We start from the raw sequence: 20,322 nt of genomic DNA on the forward strand, positions 1-20,322 counted from the left end.
ACAACCCCTTTCACCAACTCATCGCCCCGGCGATAACAGTAACAGCGATATATTGGAAAGAACTCCCAAAGCCTTTCTCCCGCTTTCTCTTCCGCCTGTCTTCCCACAATAACACACAGGTCTTTTTTCCTCCATAATTGACAGCCTTGTGCCCCATCTTTACCTACCTCATCTTCGCGATTCAAGATACCTCATATAGAGCCGTCCCGCCAATCCAGCCTTTTCATTCTACATCGTCACTCCTTCGTACCCTCTACATCTCACCTCGTCCTATCTCATTCTTACCTCCCGTTATGAGACGCCGCGAATCATTTTGCGCTTCCGGACTCCCCTACACACACCAAACATTCAATCAGTTTTTCGGCATCGAGTGGGAGAGTTTGACTCTGGATCCGAGGGAGCGATCGTGCAGTGTTCCTACGGCTTGGAAACCTTCTACTGGGCGTGTTACCTCCGTTCAGCGTATTGACGCTCGAGCTCGTACCCCTTTTCACCCTACTCGCCGTTCTGTATCGGATTCTGAGGCTGAGAGTGAGTCTGTGGTTATGTCTGGGTCTGGGTCTGTTTCGACGAATGTGGGGATGAGCCAAGTTGATGGGACTGGAGCTGGGAAGGGGAAAGGGAAGAACAAGAAGACGACTAAAGACAAGAATAAGAATAAGAGAGTGGGAAATGAAGGGAAAGTGGATGGACGTCCACGAGATGCACAGCAGAATGAGGCTCAGGTTGAGGCTCAAATTGAGAGTGGTGACGTTGACACAGCAGCTCAACAGGACGAGCAAGAGAAGCCAGAAGAGAGAGGGGAAAGAGGGTCTTCTGTAGAGAAGCAAAGAGGAGATGAGCAGTGTACTAAAGTACATGAGGTGATCGTTGTGTATGGTGATCGTGGTGTTTCGCCTCATGGCCAGAATACCGAGGCTGGAGTTGAAGATGAGCACTCTGAAGAGGATGACCATAACAAGAGCGGCAATCCAAATGCCCCTATCCAGAATAAAAGAGACACTGAAGCCATCAGCAACAGCCATGTTCCCTTCTGCCATTTTCACGGCCGGTTTCTGTGCCAGTTCAGTGCGGCGTGCTGCGTGCATAGACCGGCCGCTCCAAACTGCGGCTGCCCTCCTCAACGCTCGTGCTGCTGCATGCATCATGCAGGAGATTGCTGCAACTGCCGTCTCGACTATCCATATCCACCCAATGGTGATGCCGCTGACACCGAGTCGAAGACTCTCTCCTTCGCTGGCGATACGCCTCCTCCCACTAGTCCTCCTATCGATGCAGTTCCACAAACAACCTCCATCCTTGCCTCTTCAATAACCCCAGACCAGCCTTCAGGCGTGGCACTGAAGGTAACTCCGGCATCGCCCACCCCCTACAGAGCTGCCGAGCCCGTCGTCATGGGCGGCGCCGAAGACGAACAAACCCTCGCCGTACAGGCAGGCATTGACCTCTCTAAGAACCTCATCCAAATGATGGAGTGTCACCACATGACAGACCTCACACTCGTCCTCGACTCGAAGAATGAGCAGTGGCATCCGATATCCTTGGCTGTCCATAGATGTGTTGTGGCGCGTAGCCCGCTCATCACGGCTCTACTTTCGTACAGCAAGTACCAGAAGGAGATTCGGGCCTGTGCGTGCGAAAACTTCTTCCACCCTAAACCCTGGGAGCAGGCCATTCACTATTTGTATGGCAAGCCGCTCATGAGCGCCAATACCATTAAGTCGATTACACTGGATGGACTGGGGTATGTTCCTAATCCAGAGCCAGGATGTGAAATTGATTACCCGTTTCCGCTGCCTTCTGTAATGCTGGATATGGCACTGGGATATGCAGTCTGTGGAACGTTTTTCTACCTCCCTGAGATTGAGAGTAAGGGATTTAGATTGGCGCTTGATCTTCTGAGCTGGGAAACTGTCGAGCAGATGCTGACGTTTGGGCTCGAAGCGGAGAAGTTCGCTGTTGTTCTCCCCGACTCTCCTTTTAATGATCCGTCCTATTTACACGATGAAGCTCATTCGCGGCGAGCACATATTGAAGGGCCCTCTGGCGGGCGTGCCATTGACGTCAAGGAATCCGGCTGCGACAATAATAACGATACCAACACCGCTGAGCTCACTAATGATAATGACTCCGTCAAGCCCTCCGTCAAGGCCCTGATCACAGCCAGTGATCCCACCGCGGCTCGTATGCCGTCGTACCCCATCCCGCTCCTGAAGGGGGACTGGTCTCGCCGGCTCATTGCCGCAGTGCTAAACTTTCTCGTTGACCACATCACCCCGGAGTTCAGACTGCATGATGGGGCACACTCCGATAAGATTCCCAATCGAATCCCGGAAAATCTAGTCTTTCACACTCCTGATCCAGCAAGGGAGTCTTCACCTGAGCCTAAGCCCGTCTCACCAACTTTTAATGCTAGAGAAGGGCCTGTGATTAGCAACCGAGCCAAAGGAGATACTGCTTCAGCCGGCGTGGAGCTCACTCCAGCCAAAGAAGAGAGCGTAAAGACCCCAGCCAAACCTATAAAGCACTGCTCTGACGCGCTAGCAAAGAACCCAGCTCTCGCTACTTACCTTTTCGGTTCGATACCTGCTCCTGCTCCTTCCCCCGACAAAATCACTTCCCCATCCGCTCCTGCAACTGCAACTACCAACGAACCTGGCCGTAATGATGGATCTTCTTCACCTCTTTCTCCCAAGGTCGAATGCCAAGAGGAGAAAGAGAAAGAAGGCCTTCTAGACCCGTCTTTCATAACCTCCGCTATCCTCCTAAGCCTCCCCTTTATCGAACTAGGTCTTGCATTTGAAACTATGGTTAGTCGAGGAGCTATGACAGCTAGTCTTGCGCAGGATATTATCCTTGAAAGGGAAAAGAGACGCATGAGCGCATTAAAAATGTATGCAGAAGGTGTTATTGCGTCTTTACCGCCGGATAGGTTCGAGAATGGAGGACAAGATCAGACTACTGCGAATGAGGGCGACACCAACACCAAAACCGCTACTGGTGCTTCTGGCTCAGGTTCCACCCCCGGAGCCAAAGCAAGCAAGAAATCCAAGCCCAAGAAATCGGGCAAGAAGAACAAAAAAGCCAAAGCCAAAGCTAAATCCAAGAACAACAACCAGGCCCAGACCCAGCAGGAGACCGAGAAGGAGCAGGAAAATGCAGAAGACGACGTCACTGTCAGATCTGTGCACGTCCCAGATAAGGTTCGCGAACTGTGCTATAGAGAGTTCTATAGCAAGGTGGTAAGGGGCTACAGGGACGATGGCAGCGAGTTGGAGGAAATTGTACTTGAGAGGGAGTGGGTGGGGTTTGAGCATTAGTCTCGTTTCACGTTTCCGTCGCCAGCGCCTTGTTTAGTTGCTGTCTTCTTACGGAGTATGTCTATGTCGATGGTGTTGGCTTTCCGGCTGTATTTTTCTCTACTTCGTCTAGAAAGATAGGACGAGAGGGCCGTGACTTGGGATACTTAGAGTATCTATCCTTTGAACGTCCATTTGGATGGCATGTACAGAGTGTAGACTTTTTTCTTTTCTTGATTTATTCAGCTTCATGACGCAATAATGACATGAATATGCCAGTTTCAATGGATATTTCCTTCTATGTACATTCTATACTATAGTTTACCGCCAGGGGTATTGTGCAGTCAGCTCTTATCAGGGAAGCCAAAGTCAATCCCGAATGGAGGGTAGACGTAGCGCTGGAACGCTTTCTTAGCACCCAGGTCGTCTGAGTACTTCTTGATCAAGTCAACGTCTTCCTGGTCAAGCTTGACAAGCTTCCTGTTCTCTTCGATGCGCGAAGGGGTGACTGATTTCGCGAGGACAGATGAGCCACGGGCCACTACACAAGTTAGCACACATCCATCATCTCAAGCCAAGAAAGGACAGGGGGGGATATACAATGCCAACTCAACAACACAATAGCAGGACTGACGCCCTTCCTCTCGGCAACAGTCACAATCGCCTCGGCACTAAACAGCGGCGACCCGGTACTGCCCAAAGGACTATAAGCCGTGATAAGGATCCCCTTCTCCTTGCAAAGATCCACAATCTCCTGCTGCGGCAGCGCAGGGTGATTCTCAATCTGGTTGACCGCAGGCACAATCGTCACCTGAGGCAGCAGCTCCTCAAGATACCTCTTCGAGTAATTCGACACTCCAATCGCCTTGACCTTCTCAGGAACCTTGGCAATCAAATCCTCCAGCGCCTTCCACGTCGTGACGTGGCTGTGATCTCTTACCAAGTCACGGCTCCCATCAGGCAGCTTGGGGAAAAGATCATGGTTCCCGTTAGGGTTCATAGCCAGCGGCCAGTGCATAAGGTAGAGGTCAACATAGTCCAGACCCAGACGCTTCAACGACTGGTTCAGGGCGAGCTCCGCGCGCGTGTGGTATGTGCTCCAGAGCTTTGTGGTGACGAAGATCTCAGAGCGCGTCACGACGCCCTCGGCGATGGCTCTGGCGATACCCTCGCCGACTTCCTCTTCGTTGCCGTAGTTTTGGGCGGTGTCAATGTGGCGGTAGCCGGACTTCAGGGCGTGATAGACGGCTTCTTTGAGTTGGCCGGGGGCGCCTTGCCATGTGCCTGGGGAAGTTAGTTTTCTGGATGGAGTTTAAAGGTGGGGGAAAGGTACCGAAACCGAGCGCGGGGATCTCGGCGCCGGTGTTGAGGGTGTAGCGGGTGTCTGCGATGGACATTTTGACTGCAATTGATGAGTTTTGATGGAGGAGAAGGGAGAAAAGGACAGACAAGCAAATGAACAGAAAAGAGGGACAACGGAGTGTTATACCCCGGTGAAATTGACCCGACTACATAGCTGGGCAAGGAGGGGGAGGGGCAGGTCGGGGTAAATTCCCCCGGGAATTCTTCCATCAACCGGAGTCATTCCGAGCATTGTCCCTGAATTCTTATGTAATTGTTCATTAAGAGGATTAATTAATGCAGATTATGACGGTATGAGGGGCATCTCGGAAACCAGTTCCCATCTCTTGAGCACGGATTCTGGAATCCGCTTCGAACAGCTTCACCACGCACCACATTCGGAAATCGTCAGGGCTGCCTCTCGCCACGATGGAGAATAAATATCTTATCCTTTTCTCGATGGCTTTGGCTACTCATCATCATCAACCAAACATCTTTCTCTCATTACCAACTTCATATCTGAATATCAAACCAAGATGAGCCCCCACGCCAACGCTGACGGCGCCGCCCTCGAAGAACTCTCTGACGCCATTGACAATGTCAACGTCCTCAAGCAGAACCTCAAGGCCCAAGGCAAGACCGACAAGGATTTGTACGAGGAATCCGAGTTCGACAAGAACAAAGACAAGACCCAATTCCGGCAGTACGAGGACGCCTGCGACCGCGTCAAGAACTTCTACAAGGAACAGCACACCAAGCAGACTGTTGCGTACAACCTGAAGGCCCGAAATGACTTTCACTCCAAGACTCGCGCCGAGATGAGCGTGTGGGATGCGATTGAGAAACTCAACACCCTGATCGACGAGAGTGACCCCGATACCTCGCTCTCCCAAATCGAGCATCTCCTCCAATCGGCCGAGGCCATTCGCCGTGATGGCAAGCCCCGCTGGATGCAACTCACAGGTCTAATCCACGATCTTGGCAAGCTGCTCTTCTTCTTTGACGCCCGCGGACAATGGGATGTCGTCGGCGATACATTCCCTGTCGGCTGCGGCTTTGACGAGCGCATTATCTACGGATCCGAATCCTTCAAGGATAACGAGGATTTTGGACACCCGATCTACTCCACTCCCAACGGCATCTACACACCTGGCTGTGGCCTTGACAATGTCATGCTCTCCTGGGGCCACGACGAGTATCTATACCACGTTGCAAAGGAGCAATCAACCCTTCCCGACGAAGCGCTCGCCATGATCCGCTACCACTCGTTCTACCCCTGGCACAACGCCGGCGCCTACCACCACCTCATGAATGAGAAGGACGAGGCGATGCTCAAGGCTGTCAAGGCGTTTAATCCATATGATCTATACAGCAAGAGCGATGAGGTACCGAGTGTGGAGGAGCTGAAGCCCTACTATCTGGAGTTGATTGATGAGTTCTTCCCGAACAAGGTTATCAAGTGGTGATTAACTTGCCCACTATACTACTTGATGATCTTGGTTATGATTTGTTCTATTTATGAGTGATGATGAATTGTATTTGGATACTATTGCCTGCAAAAATTGCATTTTCGACGTTTTGATATAGATACCTACACTTCCAATGAATAAGAAATATACAATTAGCATATTCAAACCTCTATCTTTGCTCTCGCCATGCTTCTCTCTTCTTTTAACCTACGCTTTGGTATGATGGCCATTCCCATGCTGCCCAACCCATACAAGAAAAACAAGCCACTAAATACCCGGTCTATGGCGGTATCCCCTCGAAGCGAGGAAAAGGCGGCCCGCCCCTCTCCTCCATTGCACCCGCCTCATTTTGAGAGCATATCAAGACCTTCAGAGGAAGTTATAATCTAATTCAGCAGGAGCAACTGACACCCATCGTGCCTACCTCATTGTTCACGTGCTATAGTAGGAAGGCACGATGCACCCTGCTGAGGAAGGAGCAACCCACCCTCATCGTTCCTTCTTCGCCATGATAACGTATCCAATCAGGAAGGCACGGTCTGACTTACGAAGGAAGGACCCGGGTGCGCATCGCACCTTCCTCGTCGTCAATGCGCTAAACCAGGAAGGCACGCTCCAAGCTAACGGGGAAGGAACAACCCACGCGTCGCCTATAGCGCCTTCCCGCTTTGATTAGAAACTTAAAAGGAAGGTACGATGTAATGGCAGTGGAGGAAGGAGCAATCCCATGGTGCCCTAATTTAGTGATTGGTGGCGGTATGGGTCTTAGGAGAATATCTTGAATGGAAGTCAGACAGGCTAAGTGAGTACCGGCTTGGAGAATGTTGTCTATGAGCTTTGTTCATGGTCTTGTTGCATTTATAGCGACGAGTGATATAGCGGCGCTGCCTACTTAGATTGGTAAGCTCCACTTGAACTGATTATTGCCCGTAGTGAGTAAGTCTCGGCGTCTCGGCAGGCTAGAGGGTTATGTAGTGAGGGGATGCGTAGCTACTCTCCAAGGACGAGAAACTACATCGAGGTGCTAGTTTTGGTCTCCGACGCTTGATGGGTCAATATGAGTGTGTATAATAGAGAATGAAGTCTATTCACATTTTCTATACCCTATATACCAAGCCCATAGAACGCGTTCATAAAATCGTGAACATGGATACTTAAAGCTTCGTCTTCTGTTGACGGTTCCCATTCTCATCGAAAAAGATCTTCTCCCCAGAGATAAGGGACTCCTGCAGCGCAGCGCCAATGCGCACAGCCTGCACAGCGCCGTCAAGCTTCAGTGGCACAGGCTTCTTGTCCAAGACACTCGCGGTGAACTCGTTAGCCTCTGTAACGAAAGCATACTCGAACCTGTCGTAGTAGTGCTGAGGGATCTCCTTCTTGATACCGCCAGCATCAAACGTTTGTACAAGGTTCAATTGTGGCTGTGCGTTGACTGTGACCTTGCCCTTTGTGCCAATAAACTCGGAGGTGTCTTCCTGACCGGCGGCCATCATGCGACTAGCATAGAAGTATGCCATCTTTCCGTCGTAGAATTCAACCAGGCCAACAGCGTTATCACGATCGTTGTGCTTGCGGAGATCTGGCTCCACGGCGGTAATACCAACAGCGGAGACGGAGCGGACCTTTGAATCTTGCCCGAAGAACCAGAGGGTGAGGTCGATGTCGTGGATGGAGCAGTCGACGAAGACACCGCCGGAGAACTCAGCGTAGGCCACGAAGAAGCCTGTGGGATCAAGCTTGTCGCATGTCTGACTGCGAATGACGCTGGGTGTACCGAGGGCACCGGAGGACATCTTGACGAAAGCATCGCGGTAGGAGGCGTCGAAGCGGCGAGAGAAACCGCACATGACGTTGAGGTGAGGCTTTGCGTTGGCTGCATCGAGAACAGATTGTGACTGTTCTCGTTAGCTATGTCTCACAATGCAAAGATGGGGTTGTGGAAGTATACAATCTCAACGCTGGTGGACAATGGCTTCTCGCAGAGGACGTGCTTCTCTGCATTAATGGCTTTGATGGCTTGTTCTGCATGGACTGCTGTAGCTGAAGCAACGACCACAGCTTCAAGTCCCTCGTGCTTGAGCATGTCATCGTAGTTCTTGTAGATTTTCACCCCGTACGGAGCGAGGTGGACCTTAGCCCATTCAATTTCGGTGTCGTCGGGGGTGCTGGCGGCGACCAGTTCAGCGCGAGGAGTACGCTCGAGGAAGTTGAGGGCATGACGCTTGCCCATGCGGCCGAGGCCTGCGCATCCAATCTTGAGACGTTGAGCGGTCATTGTGAGCTGGCGAAAAGGAGAAGAATGAAGGTAAAGGAGCAATTGCGTGAGATGGGGTAAGAAAAAGGGTTAAGGTGAGGGAAAGTAGGTAAACAGCGAGCGAGGAATTTTAAGTCTGGAGCTTGCGTCAAAAGTCGGTCTGATCTCCGTCGACCAGCGACGTTGGAGAGTGCAATCAATGGAACAAAAGCAAAAAGAAGAGCAGGACCATGTCCGAATGTGGAGAAGCCGGAAAATAGCTTCCAGAGAGAGAAGACGATTCCGACATCTCCATGCGGGGAATATTGCCTTTCCCGCTGCCATGGGGTTTCTCCGCACATTTTCACAAAATGGGTCAATGGAGATTCTTGAAAATCTTCTTCGTTTGATTTGTATACTTGTTACCTCTCATGGTCAACCAGCACTATGCTTCCTCTTCCAGGTCTCTGAATATCACAAGGGTCATGACTCGTGACCGTCAAGCAGCCTCTAGAACTGAGGCCCCAAGCTTCCCCAGGATCTACCAAGAAACGACGCCGAGGCCGGCGAGCTTTTTACGCGTTTCAAGTTTCAACTCGTCAACTCTATCGAGATACAACAAGGCCGACCGTAATTTTATTTCTTATTTTCTCTAAGCTTACTTCGATGTCTCGGACTTGTGCTCCAGTCTGCATAATCATATTTTCGATGATTGCTATGCTGCTTAGTCAATGATCATGTGACACACAAATGTTCCGCGGCCTAGGAGTCTTCGATCTCCGAATTCAACTTATACTCAACAAGCTGTGTCTTGTAGGAGGTTCTTACCTCAAGGGCCACCCACGGAAAACTACGTTATATCAATAGCCGATGAATGAGACACCGGAGCCTGCACCAGCAATATGCCTCGTGTCCCAACAACAACAGAAGTCATTCCCGGCGCATCTGTGAACATAGTCCTCAAAGCCGATCAACCGACTGGTCGAACCGTGTCAGGGACTGTCGGCACCCTCCTCACGCGCGGAAATCACCCGCGCGGTATCAAAGTTCGGCTCACTGATGGGCGTGTTGGCAGGGTTCAATCTATGGCATCTGCGACTGCGACAGGGACGGAGAGCGAGGCCTCACTCCCTCAAGCAATGACTGGCCCCGCATTTGCGGCTTCGAGGAGAACAGCGAAGCCTACGACGGAACTTCCCTCTGAGCAGATTGGGCTGGATGCTTATATCAAAAACCCGCGACGGAAAGGGAAGAGCGGGAATGGGAGAGGCAATCGACAGTTGTCTAATGCGCATGAGGAAGTAGCTGAAGAACCCATTCCTCAGGCTTCAGCAGTCGTAACTTGCCCGGTTTGCGGCGACTTTGAAGGTGATGAGGCAGCAGTTGCGCACCATGTGTCGAGCCATTTTGACTGAGGCGACGGGACTTCGTCAACCGTACGGTCTTTGGATAGAGCACAACTCCCAAACCATGGTTACGCTTTTGAGTCGATTCCCGAAGGGCTGCACAGGTAGTAATCTATGAGTGGTTCTGGTTATTAAGAGTGAGGAGGAATGCTGTGCGTAGTATACTACCTTCTCGGAGATCTCCTGCTGTGCCTCTCGAATCTCGATCAAGGCCGTGAAGCCTGTTCATCAACACAGAAACCAGCTGAAGCTGGGAAGATGCACGAATCCAAGAAATCCAAGTTCCATGAGGGGTGGTGACTTAGAGAAAGAGTTTTTACTACCTACTCGAATGAATCACGTCGATACTTCGAGGAGGCATGAGCTGGCATACGAGATACCTGCTAGATGTGTCTGATAAAGTTTTCTAGTGAGTCGGAAGAAATATTATAGCATATACATGCATTAACTGTGGTGCTGCATATGACAGGCAGTTGGCCCTTGAAGCTTCATAAATCTACCTCGGTCTGGTGGAAGACACTTCCGACCTCATGCGGGGAAAATTACCATTCCTGCTACTCCACCAATAACTCCACTGTACACTGATATCATAAAAAATAGAAAGGTCACGCAGAACTTCCAGTTCCAATTCCAGCTCCAACTCCCGTTTCTGCCCCATTTCCGCTTCCACTCGCAGGGCCAGTCGCAGCCCGCCTCCTCCGCTTCTCAATCGGATCAACAAACCCCTCCCCCCTCATCCAAGCCAACAACTTCCTCGCCGACGGCCCCTGCACGGAGTTCGGCCGACAGTCCATCGAACTGCCCAACACTGCCCAAGCAACCACAAAGAGCCACACCTCGCCGCCTCTCCACCCATTCCAAAGTCCCCTTTTCACACCAGCCTTCCAAGCCGAGTCAACAGCCTGTCTGAAAAAGTACAGGAAGATGCTCCGGTTGTTATTTCCTAGGAAGGCAAAGGGGATGCCTGCGAGTGCGCCGCTGAGGTAGAAGCGCTGGGTTGGGAGGATAGACCGGGGGAGGATGTTGTTCCAGAGGCAGACGGTGCCCCAGGTGGTCCCGATTGCTGCTGAGAGGACGGCAGTCTGGGTGATTACTTGTTTGGAGAGGGCGTTCACGGCTGAGATGGGGTGGTTTAGCCAGGCTTTCAGATTTAAGAGGGATCGGGCGAAGGTGAGCGCTGTGAACAATCGTGCGAGAGCGGAGATGGAGAGGAGCAGGTGGTGTATGAGTGCTGTGCCGCAGCTTGGGCTGCTGGGATGGAGCAGAGCGCATGAGAGGTGAGCGATTGATGGGTGAGCTGATCCAGTTATTGGTGAGATAGACGTGAGTCCTGATGGGAGGACATTGGGAGTCGCGGGGTGAAGAATAGGCGACACAAACGTCCTGTATTGTCAGTATTTTTATGAATGCCCCTCCATAGAAGGCAAGACTTACGGCCAGCGAAGTTTGGCAATTGATGCAATCGAGTCCACGATCTCATCCTTCTCCGGCCAGGAAAACTGTACTGGCAGAGCGTCCGGTCGGTCGTGGATATAGCTCGGGGAATACTTTAGGATCAAATTTCCAAACCACTGACAGCAATTAGCCGCTGCCACAACCGCATACTGAATGATATTAAACCAACCTTGGGCGTAGCCTCTCGATCAAATACGAAAGCGTGGACTAACTGCGCAAGCGACGCAGGCATCAACAACCAGCTTCCAAACCACCACGGACGGTTCACGAGCCACCCCTTCTCATCCATCACATTGTAAACCGACTCCAGTCCTCGTGTAGCTGCGAATATGGCGACCGTTATCCGCAGCTGGTTCTGTGTACAGATTCCTAGCGCAAGACCGGCCAAACTCGCACCGACCGCGGGCGCATATCGCGATGTCAATGCTTTTGAGACCCGCGGGTTACGCTCACGAAATGGTTGTGCTTCATCGGTTCGTAGGTTCGAGCGCAATCGAATGAAGAAGCGATGTAGGAGCCGGTGCAAAAGGACCATCAATGAGAGGGAAAGGGAAAGGCGGAAGTTTGGTGAGTGGAGGAGACTAGTACGGGGCTTCTTCCTATACCAAAGTGATTAGCAAGCCTTATCTCCTCTCAGAGCTTCATAAGAACTGAGCTTCATACAGCGCTGGATTCTTCTGGATGCGACCGATCACAAAGTCGACGAGCTTCATCAATGCTCCCGACGCCAAAAACACCCGTAACGATCCTCGCATTGCAGCCTCATTGTATTTGTTCTTAGAGCGAGTGATCGCTTCGAACTTTGCTGGTGACGGTAGTTTGCCTTGGAGGGATGAAGAATTACGAACATAGTCGTGGAGGATCTTGTATTCTTTGGCGCTGAGAGAGACGCGAAGGGCGTTGCAGACAACCGGGTGCACCCCAGGATCGGGTTGCGGAGCGGATGCCATGATGCTCCTATTTTTATGAGATTGCTGAGAATCGAGAGCGCGATGGTATAGCACTTGGAGCTCAAGATTATGGAGGAAATGAAGGACAAGGACACAGGAGGCTGCCGATGCGGAGGTGTAGATGATCCTACCTACCTACGCGTGACCTCGGCTCCGGCTTTCATCAAAGGATTGTGACGTAGCTGGACAAGCACAAAGGAGAGTCCAGGAGCTCTTTACAAAGCGCTCAGTACGGAGTATGTCCAATTACATTTGAGCTCTTGTATTTAAGCCCATCTCAGCCTAAAGCTACGAAGGAGTACGGTCAGCTCCAGGCGTAGTCGAGCACGTGCGTGTGACAAAAAACTGCGGTATATAGCCATTTGAATGCTAACTATGTCTAGAACGAGATTACAACAGTCATAAAGCCACCCAGTCTTCCCCTTGAAGGACGGCAGAGCAGAAGGACCATTATGCTACAGCCGAAATCATAAAACTCATACCATGCAACCCATCATCGCCATCAAAAAACCCTGAATACGAATATCCACAAAAGGAATAGAAGGAAATCACCAGAAGCTGCACCATCCGATCCAGTGTTGGCAGATATTCTCGACGCTTGTTGCCTGTGCGAGAAGCTTATCAACCTGATCGCTCACGTTGAGCTCTTCGCTGGGCTTGAAGTCCCGTCCAGTCAGCTTCTCCCGGACTCGTCCAAGCACCTGCAGAGCTCTTGCATTTTGAGCCTCGCGTGCTTCGTTAGGCACACCTTCTTGGGCGTCGAGAATGCCTCCTTCCAAGATTGAAGGGCGGCGGTGGCGCGAGAAGTTGCTAGGCTGAACACCATGCTCAAGGTTGGAATTTGAAACAATCGATTGACGTCGTTCCGCGCTGAACGGCATCCGATCAGGGGACTCGCGAATTCCGAGACGCCAGTTGATAAGCGGGTCGTGGATGAACTAATTCAGGTTAGCAAACAGCAAGCTCAGGTTCAGATTCATAAGGAAACTTACAGCCTCCAAAACAGCCATCAAGGAGTCCTTATTCTCGCGGATTACCCGCATGACAGCTTCGCAAGTAATACGGTAGCTTCCTTCAATATTGCTGACTTCCATTGCGAACGTCAACATACGAGTAAGGCGGAATGGCACACGCTCTGGGTACTTCTCGCGATGCATAGCGACCTCGAAGCAGTCGCCGAAATCGATATGGACTACCTTTCCTGTCACCCGGTCGAGAAGAAGATTCGACGGATGACGATCACCAAGTCCAAGGATGTAACCTACCATAGACATGACGCCAAGTGAGCGAGTGTAGTTAGTTCGTCGCTCAAGCCAGGATTCAGAGCTCTTGCTCTTCAGCCACAAGACGCGGTACAGGTCCTTTCCAGTTGTATTGTCCATGGCGTATCCGAATACCTCAACCTTTTGCATAAGCGTCAGGTTATCGTAGTCAGGCGCCATTTGCAGCATGATCCTATGCTCGATGTTTAGCAGGATCCGGCGCGTTTCTCGGTATTCCTTTATCAAGGCGTGTAAAGTGTCACTGTTAGTGACCCATCCAATGATACCCGAATTCTGCGACAGAGGAATGGCGGGGAATCGTTGCACAGTTAAATGCCGCTTAAAACTCTCACTATCGTTGTCAAGTAGAGTATTGACCAGGCCGAACAGCTGCATGACTCTCTCGTCTTGTCGAATATCTTCGTGACCCTTCAGCGCATACATGTATGAACTACCATCACTGCCCTTCAGCGTCATCCTGCGTGGCCGTTTCTTGGTTTGAAGAACGTGCAGGATAGGATCGAAACTGATAATACGGATAATAGGCCTGCCGCTCTGGTATGTACCAAGGACAGCTAGGTCAAGATCCATGCAATCTTTCAGCTTAGGCGAGACGTATTTCAAGTCTAGGGTGGACAACTGCGGTAACTGGCGGCTAATCTTGCGGAAGACAGTGTAGTAAAGATCCCACGCTTGATTGAGATCACCAATCTCTTCCGTCTCGCGGTAAAGCAAGCAGTAGTGCTTGGCTTCTGCCAGATCGCGTCCAAATGCCTGAGCAAATGATACTTCGCGTAGCGTCTCGGCGCCCTTATCGAGCATCTCATGAAGGGGCGCAAGGGTTGAGAACATTCCTTCCACGTTGTGATCGCCAAAGTAAAGTCGTGAAGCTTCTTCTAGCCCCTCGTGCCAGAGCTCGTGCCATAGAACAGCTACTCGGATCAGTTCGTGGCTGACAAGGTCTGCTTGTTCCACCAAGTTGGCACTGTGTTGCCGCATACTCTCCATGATATTGCTAGCAGACTGTGAGCGCCGAGCGACATTCGATTTCATTGCAACAGTCAGCGGGTATACAAGAGCTTGGGGATGCGTCTTGCCAACTTCAGCTAGCAGGCGATGGACGGAGCTGCGAACCCTAAAGTTAGGTTGGTTGATGCGGGCGATGAGTTGAGGCGTCACAGCAAGCCATGTGTCAATGTTTACGGCATTGAACCCTTCTGTAACAACAGAATTTACTTCCTGATCACCACCATGGTTAAACCAAAGTGTAAGCAGACGCAGGGTATCTTGCAGGGATGAGGTTGATGAAAGCGCGATCGATCTAAAGAAGCCACGAATAGCAGGAATGACATGCTCAGTGACAATATGTCCTGGCACCAATGCCATGTTCCCGCCATCTCTGTTTGCCTGGTTGGCGATTGTCGTAACGACTTCAAAGTTCGCTAGAGCCCATGAGTGCCAAGCTTTATAGGAGTCGCGATTGTATCTGGTAGCTGCCGAGTACGCATTGAGCACTTCACGAACATGCTCTGGCCGCCAATCACCCCGTTGAAGGGCTGTCTGCCACTCTCCGAGTCGAAGATAACTCTTAGCAAGAAGCTTTCGGAACTTGTTAACATCTCCAACACGCTCCCTCAAGCCCATAACGTCTGTATGGTTGCCTTCAGTAATGCCATTGACGCCATTGATGCCGTTGTGGTCCGATTGTGAGGCCACAAGAGCATTGAAACGGGTGAAGTCTTCGGTGAGATTGCTAGTAAAGTCCCTAAGCATTCCAAGAGCCTCGCGTTGGCGGCCAGTCGCCCAGCTGAATTTCAAGCGAGCATAAGTGACTTCGGGAGGAGAGATAGTCCGCGTACCACCATTGCCATCAGCAAGGACTGTCTCCAGCGACGCAAGAGACCGCTCAGCAAGACCCATTCGGTTGGACTTACGGCACAGATTGGCAAACTTGATTGTCATGTCAAGGTTCTCTCGTGGCGTAGTGACGAGTGCTCTGACCTTAAGCATGCGCTGCCATACCTCGACATTTTGCTGGCAGCCAAGGAGGCGCCTATTCCAAGTCTGCCGCATCGCTTCCTGCTTCTCTGGATCACCAACGTTTTGCTTGTATGTAATGATCTCCTCAAGCTCAGCAAGCATCTGCACACGAACAACCACATTATAGGCACGATTATATGACTCCCCAAGCAGCGCCGAGAGCTCCGTATCGAGGCCGTTGCGCGCCTTCTCAATGTATCTCGCGGCTTCATCGAACTGATTTCTGTAAATTGCTGAGATAGCACCAAAGAATGAGCGGTCTGGTGATTGCTCCTTCATGACCCCTAGATATGAATCCATCAACTCCCACTGGCGTCGACCCCATGCAGCTGCCGCAGCAAGCGGAGCAATAGACTTTCGGTGTTCCAAAGAAGCCTGGTTCCACTTCTCTTGGGCAAGGTCGGACAGGACCTTCCACTCTCCTAGGGCGTGGAGACAGCGCATCTTTCCCATGGTGATGCCAAAGGAATCTGGGTCGATTTTCTCACGGCGCTTATAGGCTGCAAGAGCTTCGTCCCAACGTTGAAGCTTCTCAAACCAGGTCTCTTTGAGCTCAACATCCCGATAAGCCTGAGCTTTTCGAAGAATACCAATAGCGGCGTCGGATTGCTGCAGTTGGTTATTAATTGTGATCAAGGCCTCTACCGCTCCTGAGTTCTGATCTTGCTCAAACTCAAGTTCTTTGTAGTGGAGTGCCTTTGCGAAGGCGTGGCACTTGGCAGCATATTTGCCTAGCGTGCGGATGTCAATTGGCAACGCCTTGTCATCGTGTTCCATAAATTCGGCAAGGTTGAGAAGAATCTGAAGGATTTCTGGAGGGATGTTTGGGGATGTCAATGCTTTCTCAATTGACCTTACCAGCTCTTCCTGGTATTGATCGTATAATTCCGTCCAGCAAGACACAAAAGCCGCGTTGAACAAATCTCTGGCGAGTGGTTGGTAGATACCTGCCAGACTGGCACAGGCACGCAAGGCAGGCGAAGGTGACTCCTTCAGTAGCTCGACACTGAAGCGCCTAATCCACTCCTGCCAATCCTCTCGTGTTGACTTCTGTGACGCATCCCAGGCGTTCTTTAAATGCTGCTGGTTGACCACCATCTTCTTCTGGCCAATCTCAGCGTAATTTGCATCATCCGCTAGCGGTGCATAGCTTTCATCAGGGTTGAGATCTTGCGGAAGAGCGTCTCCTTTTTGCAGCTTCGTCACGAGGATCTGATAATTAACATGATTGACCTGGTTGAGCTTCAAGACTTTGTTAAGGAGGTGAATGTAATGATTGAAGTCTTGGCCAAGCTGGAATATTAGAGAGCAAATACAATCCATAGCAGCCTGCCTTAACATGCGGTCATTGCCAGCAACAACGCGAGACAGGGAGTGGACGATCAGGGATGCAAAGTCAGATACATTGACTTGCCTTGAAAGTTTGGTTAGACTGTCAATAGCAGACTTTCGAATGCTCGCTGGGTTCTGAGCTCTATCAAACAGACGCACGATCGACGGTACGATCAAATGCATATACTCCTCTCCGCTCGGGCCGAATATTAGAAAGCTGTGCAGGATTCTTTCTGATGGCTGCCGGCGGGGAGTGTTATCCTTCTCAAGGGTATCCAGCATTGGCGGAATCAGATTGGCAAGGTATTTCTTGAATTCACCTTCAAGGGATTTGGCTACTGCTTCCACAAGTGAAAGGATGGTTGCTTGAACTTGATAAGATGAGTCCCAGAACTCTTTAACCACTTCGATGATATCAGGAAGGAAAGCTCTGATGTGCTGCCTGACGATGTTGACAAGAATTGCCATTTGATTGAAGTATGATTCAAGTCGACTAGAAGGCGAGCTTCGTATCACTGATATGAACCCGGGAATTATCTGACCAAGGAAAGGTACACATTTCAAGCCTAATGTCTTGAAAATCGTGACGATTGCATCAATGACCGCGGAATGGTATTGTGCAAGGGAATTCTCGCGAAGAATATTCTGCATCAAAGTATGGATCACAACGGTAGGGTAGTATTCTTCATTGGACGGAGCAAGACCTTGCATGATGAGACTGACGTCTGAGACCGTTTGCACCTCGTTGATATGGTGAATATCAGGTGCATCTTCGCTGATTTGCTGGTATTTGTAAGGGTCAAGGGCGCCAAGGATTCCAAGGACTTTGATTGTCTCTTTGCGAAGTGATCCTGCCTGTTCCGTTTTGATAATATTGATGAGGACGGCAAGGAGATGAGGGTGTTCAGTATAAGGGTCTATTACGTAGCCAGAGTTGCTGGAAACTTGACCAAGTGTTCGCAAAGCTGCTTCTCGTTTGGCGTGGGAAGAAAGGTCTTGTAATGCGTCCAGAATGATTGGCATGAGTTGGGGTAAGTAGGCTTTCATATCGCTCCCTCCAACACTTGCAAGTTCTCCCACGGCTTTTAGCGTGGTAGAAGCAACGCCATGATTCGCATCAGTTGCTTTTGGTAGCAGCGTAGTCACCATTGGGTCAACATACGACCGGATAAGTTTCGTCGCATTCGAAACGAACAGGCTGATAAGCTGGGCGCTTTCTTCCTTCTGGCGGGCAGTGCTTGCAAATCCAAGGCCAGTGAGCAAGTTCACCAGCAGCTTCCGTAGAGGTGGGAATACATAGGCTGGGTTGACACTTGAGAGGCGACCAATAATGCATATTGAAGCTTCTCTGACAGAAAATACCTCGTCATTTACAGCCAAGAACAGGCACCGAATATTCTCTGGTCGTGCAAGGTGCCGATCAAACTTGCGATCGAGAGACCACAAAACCGTACGTCTAATCTCAGGGTCCGGATCTCCAACACCGACGGTCAGCAGCTTGTCAATCACTTCACTCACAACCTGTATTGAGTGGCTACTTGTCTGGTTAATGATCGGGTCATGCACAAACAGCTGGCAGCAGGTGAGAGCGGCAGCCTTTCGAATTTCGGGATTGTCGTTTTCGACGTAGTGTATAGCCACGTCACGAACGAACTCGTTGAGGATATGACCGGAAAAGTCAAAGCTTCCCAGTGTGTGTAAGGCTAATGCAATTTCGGCGTCGGAGTGTAGGTCTTGCAGTGTAAAGTCTTTGGCAAAAGACGGCATAGGAGGTAGCCTACTTTCTGGGCATCCCAATGGTCGAAAAGGCGTCCCGTCGAGAATCAAGCTAAGCATATCCAGCAGCTTAACTTGGATTGTGGGCTTGATCGGCGGAATGTAATGAGCCATGTCCACAAGCGCCTGGGTTAAAGACTCGCTCAGGCCGCATGCAAAGATGGGGTCAAGGAGCGACTCCATGTACTTGCTAAGTGCCTGACCGACTGCCAGCGACAGCATACTAATACACTCGAACATCGGCGCCTCATTGATAGCAGCTCGATTTCGCCTTTTAATAGTTAGCAAATGTAAGCAAATTCGCCGAAACCTGTACTTACGCTTTCAAAGCTAGCCCTTCTCGAATATAGACTATGATACCATCTAGGTATTGTGCAATGGCAACACCAACTGCATTCGCGATTTTCCCAATAGCTATAAAAGCAGCATTTCGCTCCTTATCCCTCTTGAGCTGGGCTTGGAGGTAAACCATGAATCGATGGAGGTATGTTTCAGTGAAGTCGACAGGGGCATAGGAGGCGAGGATAGGAATTGTGAGCACAACCTGTGTGCGGATTTTGGGATCTCGATGGTCCTTAAGGCGAAGAATAATTTCACACGCATTTCGATAATGTTCGTTCATGAACATAGCACCCTTGAGGAGAAGCTCTTTCAGGACCAGGAGCGACCCATGTATCCAGTCAACATTATTTGACTTCAAGCCTAGTAGCGCTTCTTCGTATATCCTCGCAAACCAGAGCTGTCGGACCTGCATGTCTCTTGCGGCGATAATCTCGAAGCACTCACTCACTGCTTCAGCGGCAGTCTCTCGAATGAGCACCTTCGGGTCTCTGAGGGCAACCCATATGAGTTCGAAGATCTGAGGAACGAACCCATATAGAAGCGTGGGGGATCCTTTAGCAAGCTCTCGAATGACTAACACAGCAGCGAATCGCCGGCCTTCCTGTCGTTCAGACTGAAGCCATTCAAGTGCGGACTGTATCTCACTCTCGACTAGTTCCGCCGTAAGAGCACCACCGGGCTTCGCCAACCGGCCAAGTGCTCGCGCTGCGTAGACGAGGACAGCATTGTCGCTGCTGCGGAGCGCACTTCGTAGGTAGCTAGCGAATCTGGTTGTCTTCTGCGCATTATCCACACCATCGAAATCTATTAATCGATCGAGGGCAAGAAGACCGCCTATCCTCTCGTGCGCGTCGCTACCGGTGACGACGAGTTGGGCGATGCGTTGACTGACGGCATTATAGAACTCGATAAACTTCTCGGGAGGCCAATCTAGAAGAAGAGGTCACAAATTAGCTCCTGACGATGTCTGAAAATAGTCCGAAGCTCAGGCTACCTCTTGAGATGGCAAGGACATTTTCGTAAAGCTCGTAGGCAGCTCGAACACGGGTATCTTCGCTCTTAGACTTCAACTCGATGAAGAGCCTCTGGGTGACGTCCGTGATGGGACCTGCTTGCGCCATTCTTGATACCGCACCCTAGGGGGGGCATTTGACAGCAGCCTCTAGGGGCAATCAAGTGGCAATGATAGCATCAGCGAGAGAGGGGGGCAACTTGTGTTTAAGTGAGACGGAGAGCAGTGAAGGCGGGTTGATGGTCAGAAGGCCTGGCTGGAGTCCAGTTCCGTCTCTTGGGCTTGGGCTCTGGCTCGTGGTCTCGTGCACGGGCCAGCGATGCCTGGGGCAAGCAACTTTCTGCCTGCATTTCATACTATTCACTCACTCTTTCTGTTTCTTTGGAGACTATAACTCTCACGGTT

General features: G+C 50.8%; 7 protein-coding genes across 7 annotated transcripts; 3 read left to right on the plus strand and 4 right to left on the minus strand.

The window, feature by feature from the left end:
* Nucleotides 1-293: 293 nt before the first annotated feature.
* On the plus strand, nt 294-3,320 carry BJY04DRAFT_218968 (uncharacterized protein; the record flags this gene model as incomplete). The annotated part of the gene is made up of 1 exon (XM_073716444.1): nt 294-3,320. One exon carries the CDS (start codon nt 294-296, stop codon nt 3,318-3,320), a length of 3,027 nt encoding a protein of 1,008 aa, XP_073570630.1.
* Nucleotides 3,321-3,545: 225 nt separating this feature from the next.
* Nucleotides 3,546-4,756, minus strand: BJY04DRAFT_71033 (putative glycerol dehydrogenase). Its single transcript, XM_073720913.1, has 3 exons — nt 4,633-4,756; nt 3,900-4,583; nt 3,546-3,840 (listed from the first exon to the last, which is right to left on the minus strand). Exons 1-3 carry the CDS (start codon nt 4,694-4,696, stop codon nt 3,644-3,646), a joined length of 945 nt encoding a protein of 314 aa, XP_073570631.1. The 5' UTR covers nt 4,697-4,756; the 3' UTR covers nt 3,546-3,643.
* A 259-nt stretch (nt 4,757-5,015) lies between these two features.
* BJY04DRAFT_190869 (inositol oxygenase) lies at nt 5,016-6,259 on the plus strand. Its single transcript, XM_073711563.1, has one exon. The coding sequence runs from the start codon at nt 5,177-5,179 to the stop codon at nt 6,104-6,106; it is 930 nt and encodes a 309-aa protein (XP_073570632.1). The 5' UTR covers nt 5,016-5,176; the 3' UTR covers nt 6,107-6,259.
* Nucleotides 6,260-7,263: 1,004 nt separating this feature from the next.
* BJY04DRAFT_228178 (putative NAD binding Rossmann fold oxidoreductase) lies at nt 7,264-8,522 on the minus strand (the record flags this gene model as incomplete). Its single annotated transcript, XM_073718785.1, has 2 exons — nt 8,058-8,522; nt 7,264-8,004 (listed from the first exon to the last, which is right to left on the minus strand). Exons 1-2 carry the CDS (start codon nt 8,382-8,384, stop codon nt 7,264-7,266), a joined length of 1,068 nt encoding a protein of 355 aa, XP_073570633.1. The 5' UTR covers nt 8,385-8,522.
* A 619-nt stretch (nt 8,523-9,141) lies between these two features.
* On the plus strand, nt 9,142-10,167 carry BJY04DRAFT_190871 (YwbE family protein). The gene has a single exon (XM_073711564.1). The coding sequence runs from the start codon at nt 9,245-9,247 to the stop codon at nt 9,755-9,757; it is 513 nt and encodes a 170-aa protein (XP_073570634.1). The 5' UTR covers nt 9,142-9,244; the 3' UTR covers nt 9,758-10,167.
* A 29-nt stretch (nt 10,168-10,196) lies between these two features.
* BJY04DRAFT_190873 (uncharacterized protein) lies at nt 10,197-12,255 on the minus strand. Its single transcript, XM_073711565.1, has 4 exons — nt 11,867-12,255; nt 11,373-11,802; nt 11,183-11,319; nt 10,197-11,131 (listed from the first exon to the last, which is right to left on the minus strand). The coding sequence occupies exons 1-4, from the start codon at nt 12,151-12,153 to the stop codon at nt 10,354-10,356; spliced, it is 1,632 nt and encodes a 543-aa protein (XP_073570635.1). The 5' UTR covers nt 12,154-12,255; the 3' UTR covers nt 10,197-10,353.
* Nucleotides 12,256-12,357: 102 nt separating this feature from the next.
* On the minus strand, nt 12,358-20,143 carry tor (putative TOR pathway phosphatidylinositol 3-kinase TorA). The gene is made up of 5 exons (XM_073711566.1): nt 19,900-20,143; nt 18,884-19,835; nt 13,146-18,834; nt 12,537-13,091; nt 12,358-12,481 (listed from the first exon to the last, which is right to left on the minus strand). Exons 1-4 carry the CDS (start codon nt 20,024-20,026, stop codon nt 12,702-12,704), a joined length of 7,158 nt encoding a protein of 2,385 aa, XP_073570636.1. The 5' UTR covers nt 20,027-20,143; the 3' UTR covers nt 12,358-12,481; nt 12,537-12,701.
* Nucleotides 20,144-20,322: the final 179 nt, after the last annotated feature.

Source organism: Aspergillus karnatakaensis (genome assembly GCF_047715665.1).
Source record: "Aspergillus karnatakaensis strain CBS 102800 unplaced genomic scaffold BJY04scaffold_28, whole genome shotgun sequence".
In the NCBI taxonomy this organism is placed as follows: Eukaryota; Fungi; Ascomycota; class Eurotiomycetes; order Eurotiales; family Aspergillaceae; genus Aspergillus; species Aspergillus karnatakaensis.

Bases quoted from the DNA above. Each gene is read 5' to 3' on its own strand.
- tor (XM_073711566.1), bottom strand. From the start codon at position 20,026: ATGGCGCAAGCAGGTCCCATCACGGACGTCACCCAGAGGCTCTTCATC. The intron at 19,836-19,899 runs GTAGCCTGAGCT...CTCTTCTTCTAG, and splicing joins TGTCCTTGCCATCTCAAGAG to ATTGGCCTCCCGAGAAGTTT. The intron at 18,835-18,883 runs GTAAGTACAGGT...AACTATTAAAAG, and splicing joins GAAGGGCTAGCTTTGAAAGC to GCGAAATCGAGCTGCTATCA.
- BJY04DRAFT_190871 (XM_073711564.1), top strand. From the start codon at position 9,245: ATGCCTCGTGTCCCAACAACAACAGAAGTCATTCCCGGCGCATCTGTG.
- BJY04DRAFT_190869 (XM_073711563.1), top strand. From the start codon at position 5,177: ATGAGCCCCCACGCCAACGCTGACGGCGCCGCCCTCGAAGAACTCTCT.
- BJY04DRAFT_71033 (XM_073720913.1), bottom strand. From the start codon at position 4,696: ATGTCCATCGCAGACACCCGCTACACCCTCAACACCGGCGCCGAGATC. The intron at 4,584-4,632 runs GTACCTTTCCCC...TAACTTCCCCAG, and splicing joins GATCCCCGCGCTCGGTTTCG to GCACATGGCAAGGCGCCCCC. The intron at 3,841-3,899 runs GTATATCCCCCC...TAACTTGTGTAG, and splicing joins TGTGTTGTTGAGTTGGCATT to TGGCCCGTGGCTCATCTGTC.
- BJY04DRAFT_190873 (XM_073711565.1), bottom strand. From the start codon at position 12,153: ATGGCATCCGCTCCGCAACCCGATCCTGGGGTGCACCCGGTTGTCTGC. The intron at 11,803-11,866 runs GTATGAAGCTCA...ACTTTGGTATAG, and splicing joins ATCCAGAAGAATCCAGCGCT to GAAGAAGCCCCGTACTAGTC. The intron at 11,132-11,182 runs GTAAGTCTTGCC...CTGACAATACAG, and splicing joins ATTGCCAAACTTCGCTGGCC to GACGTTTGTGTCGCCTATTC.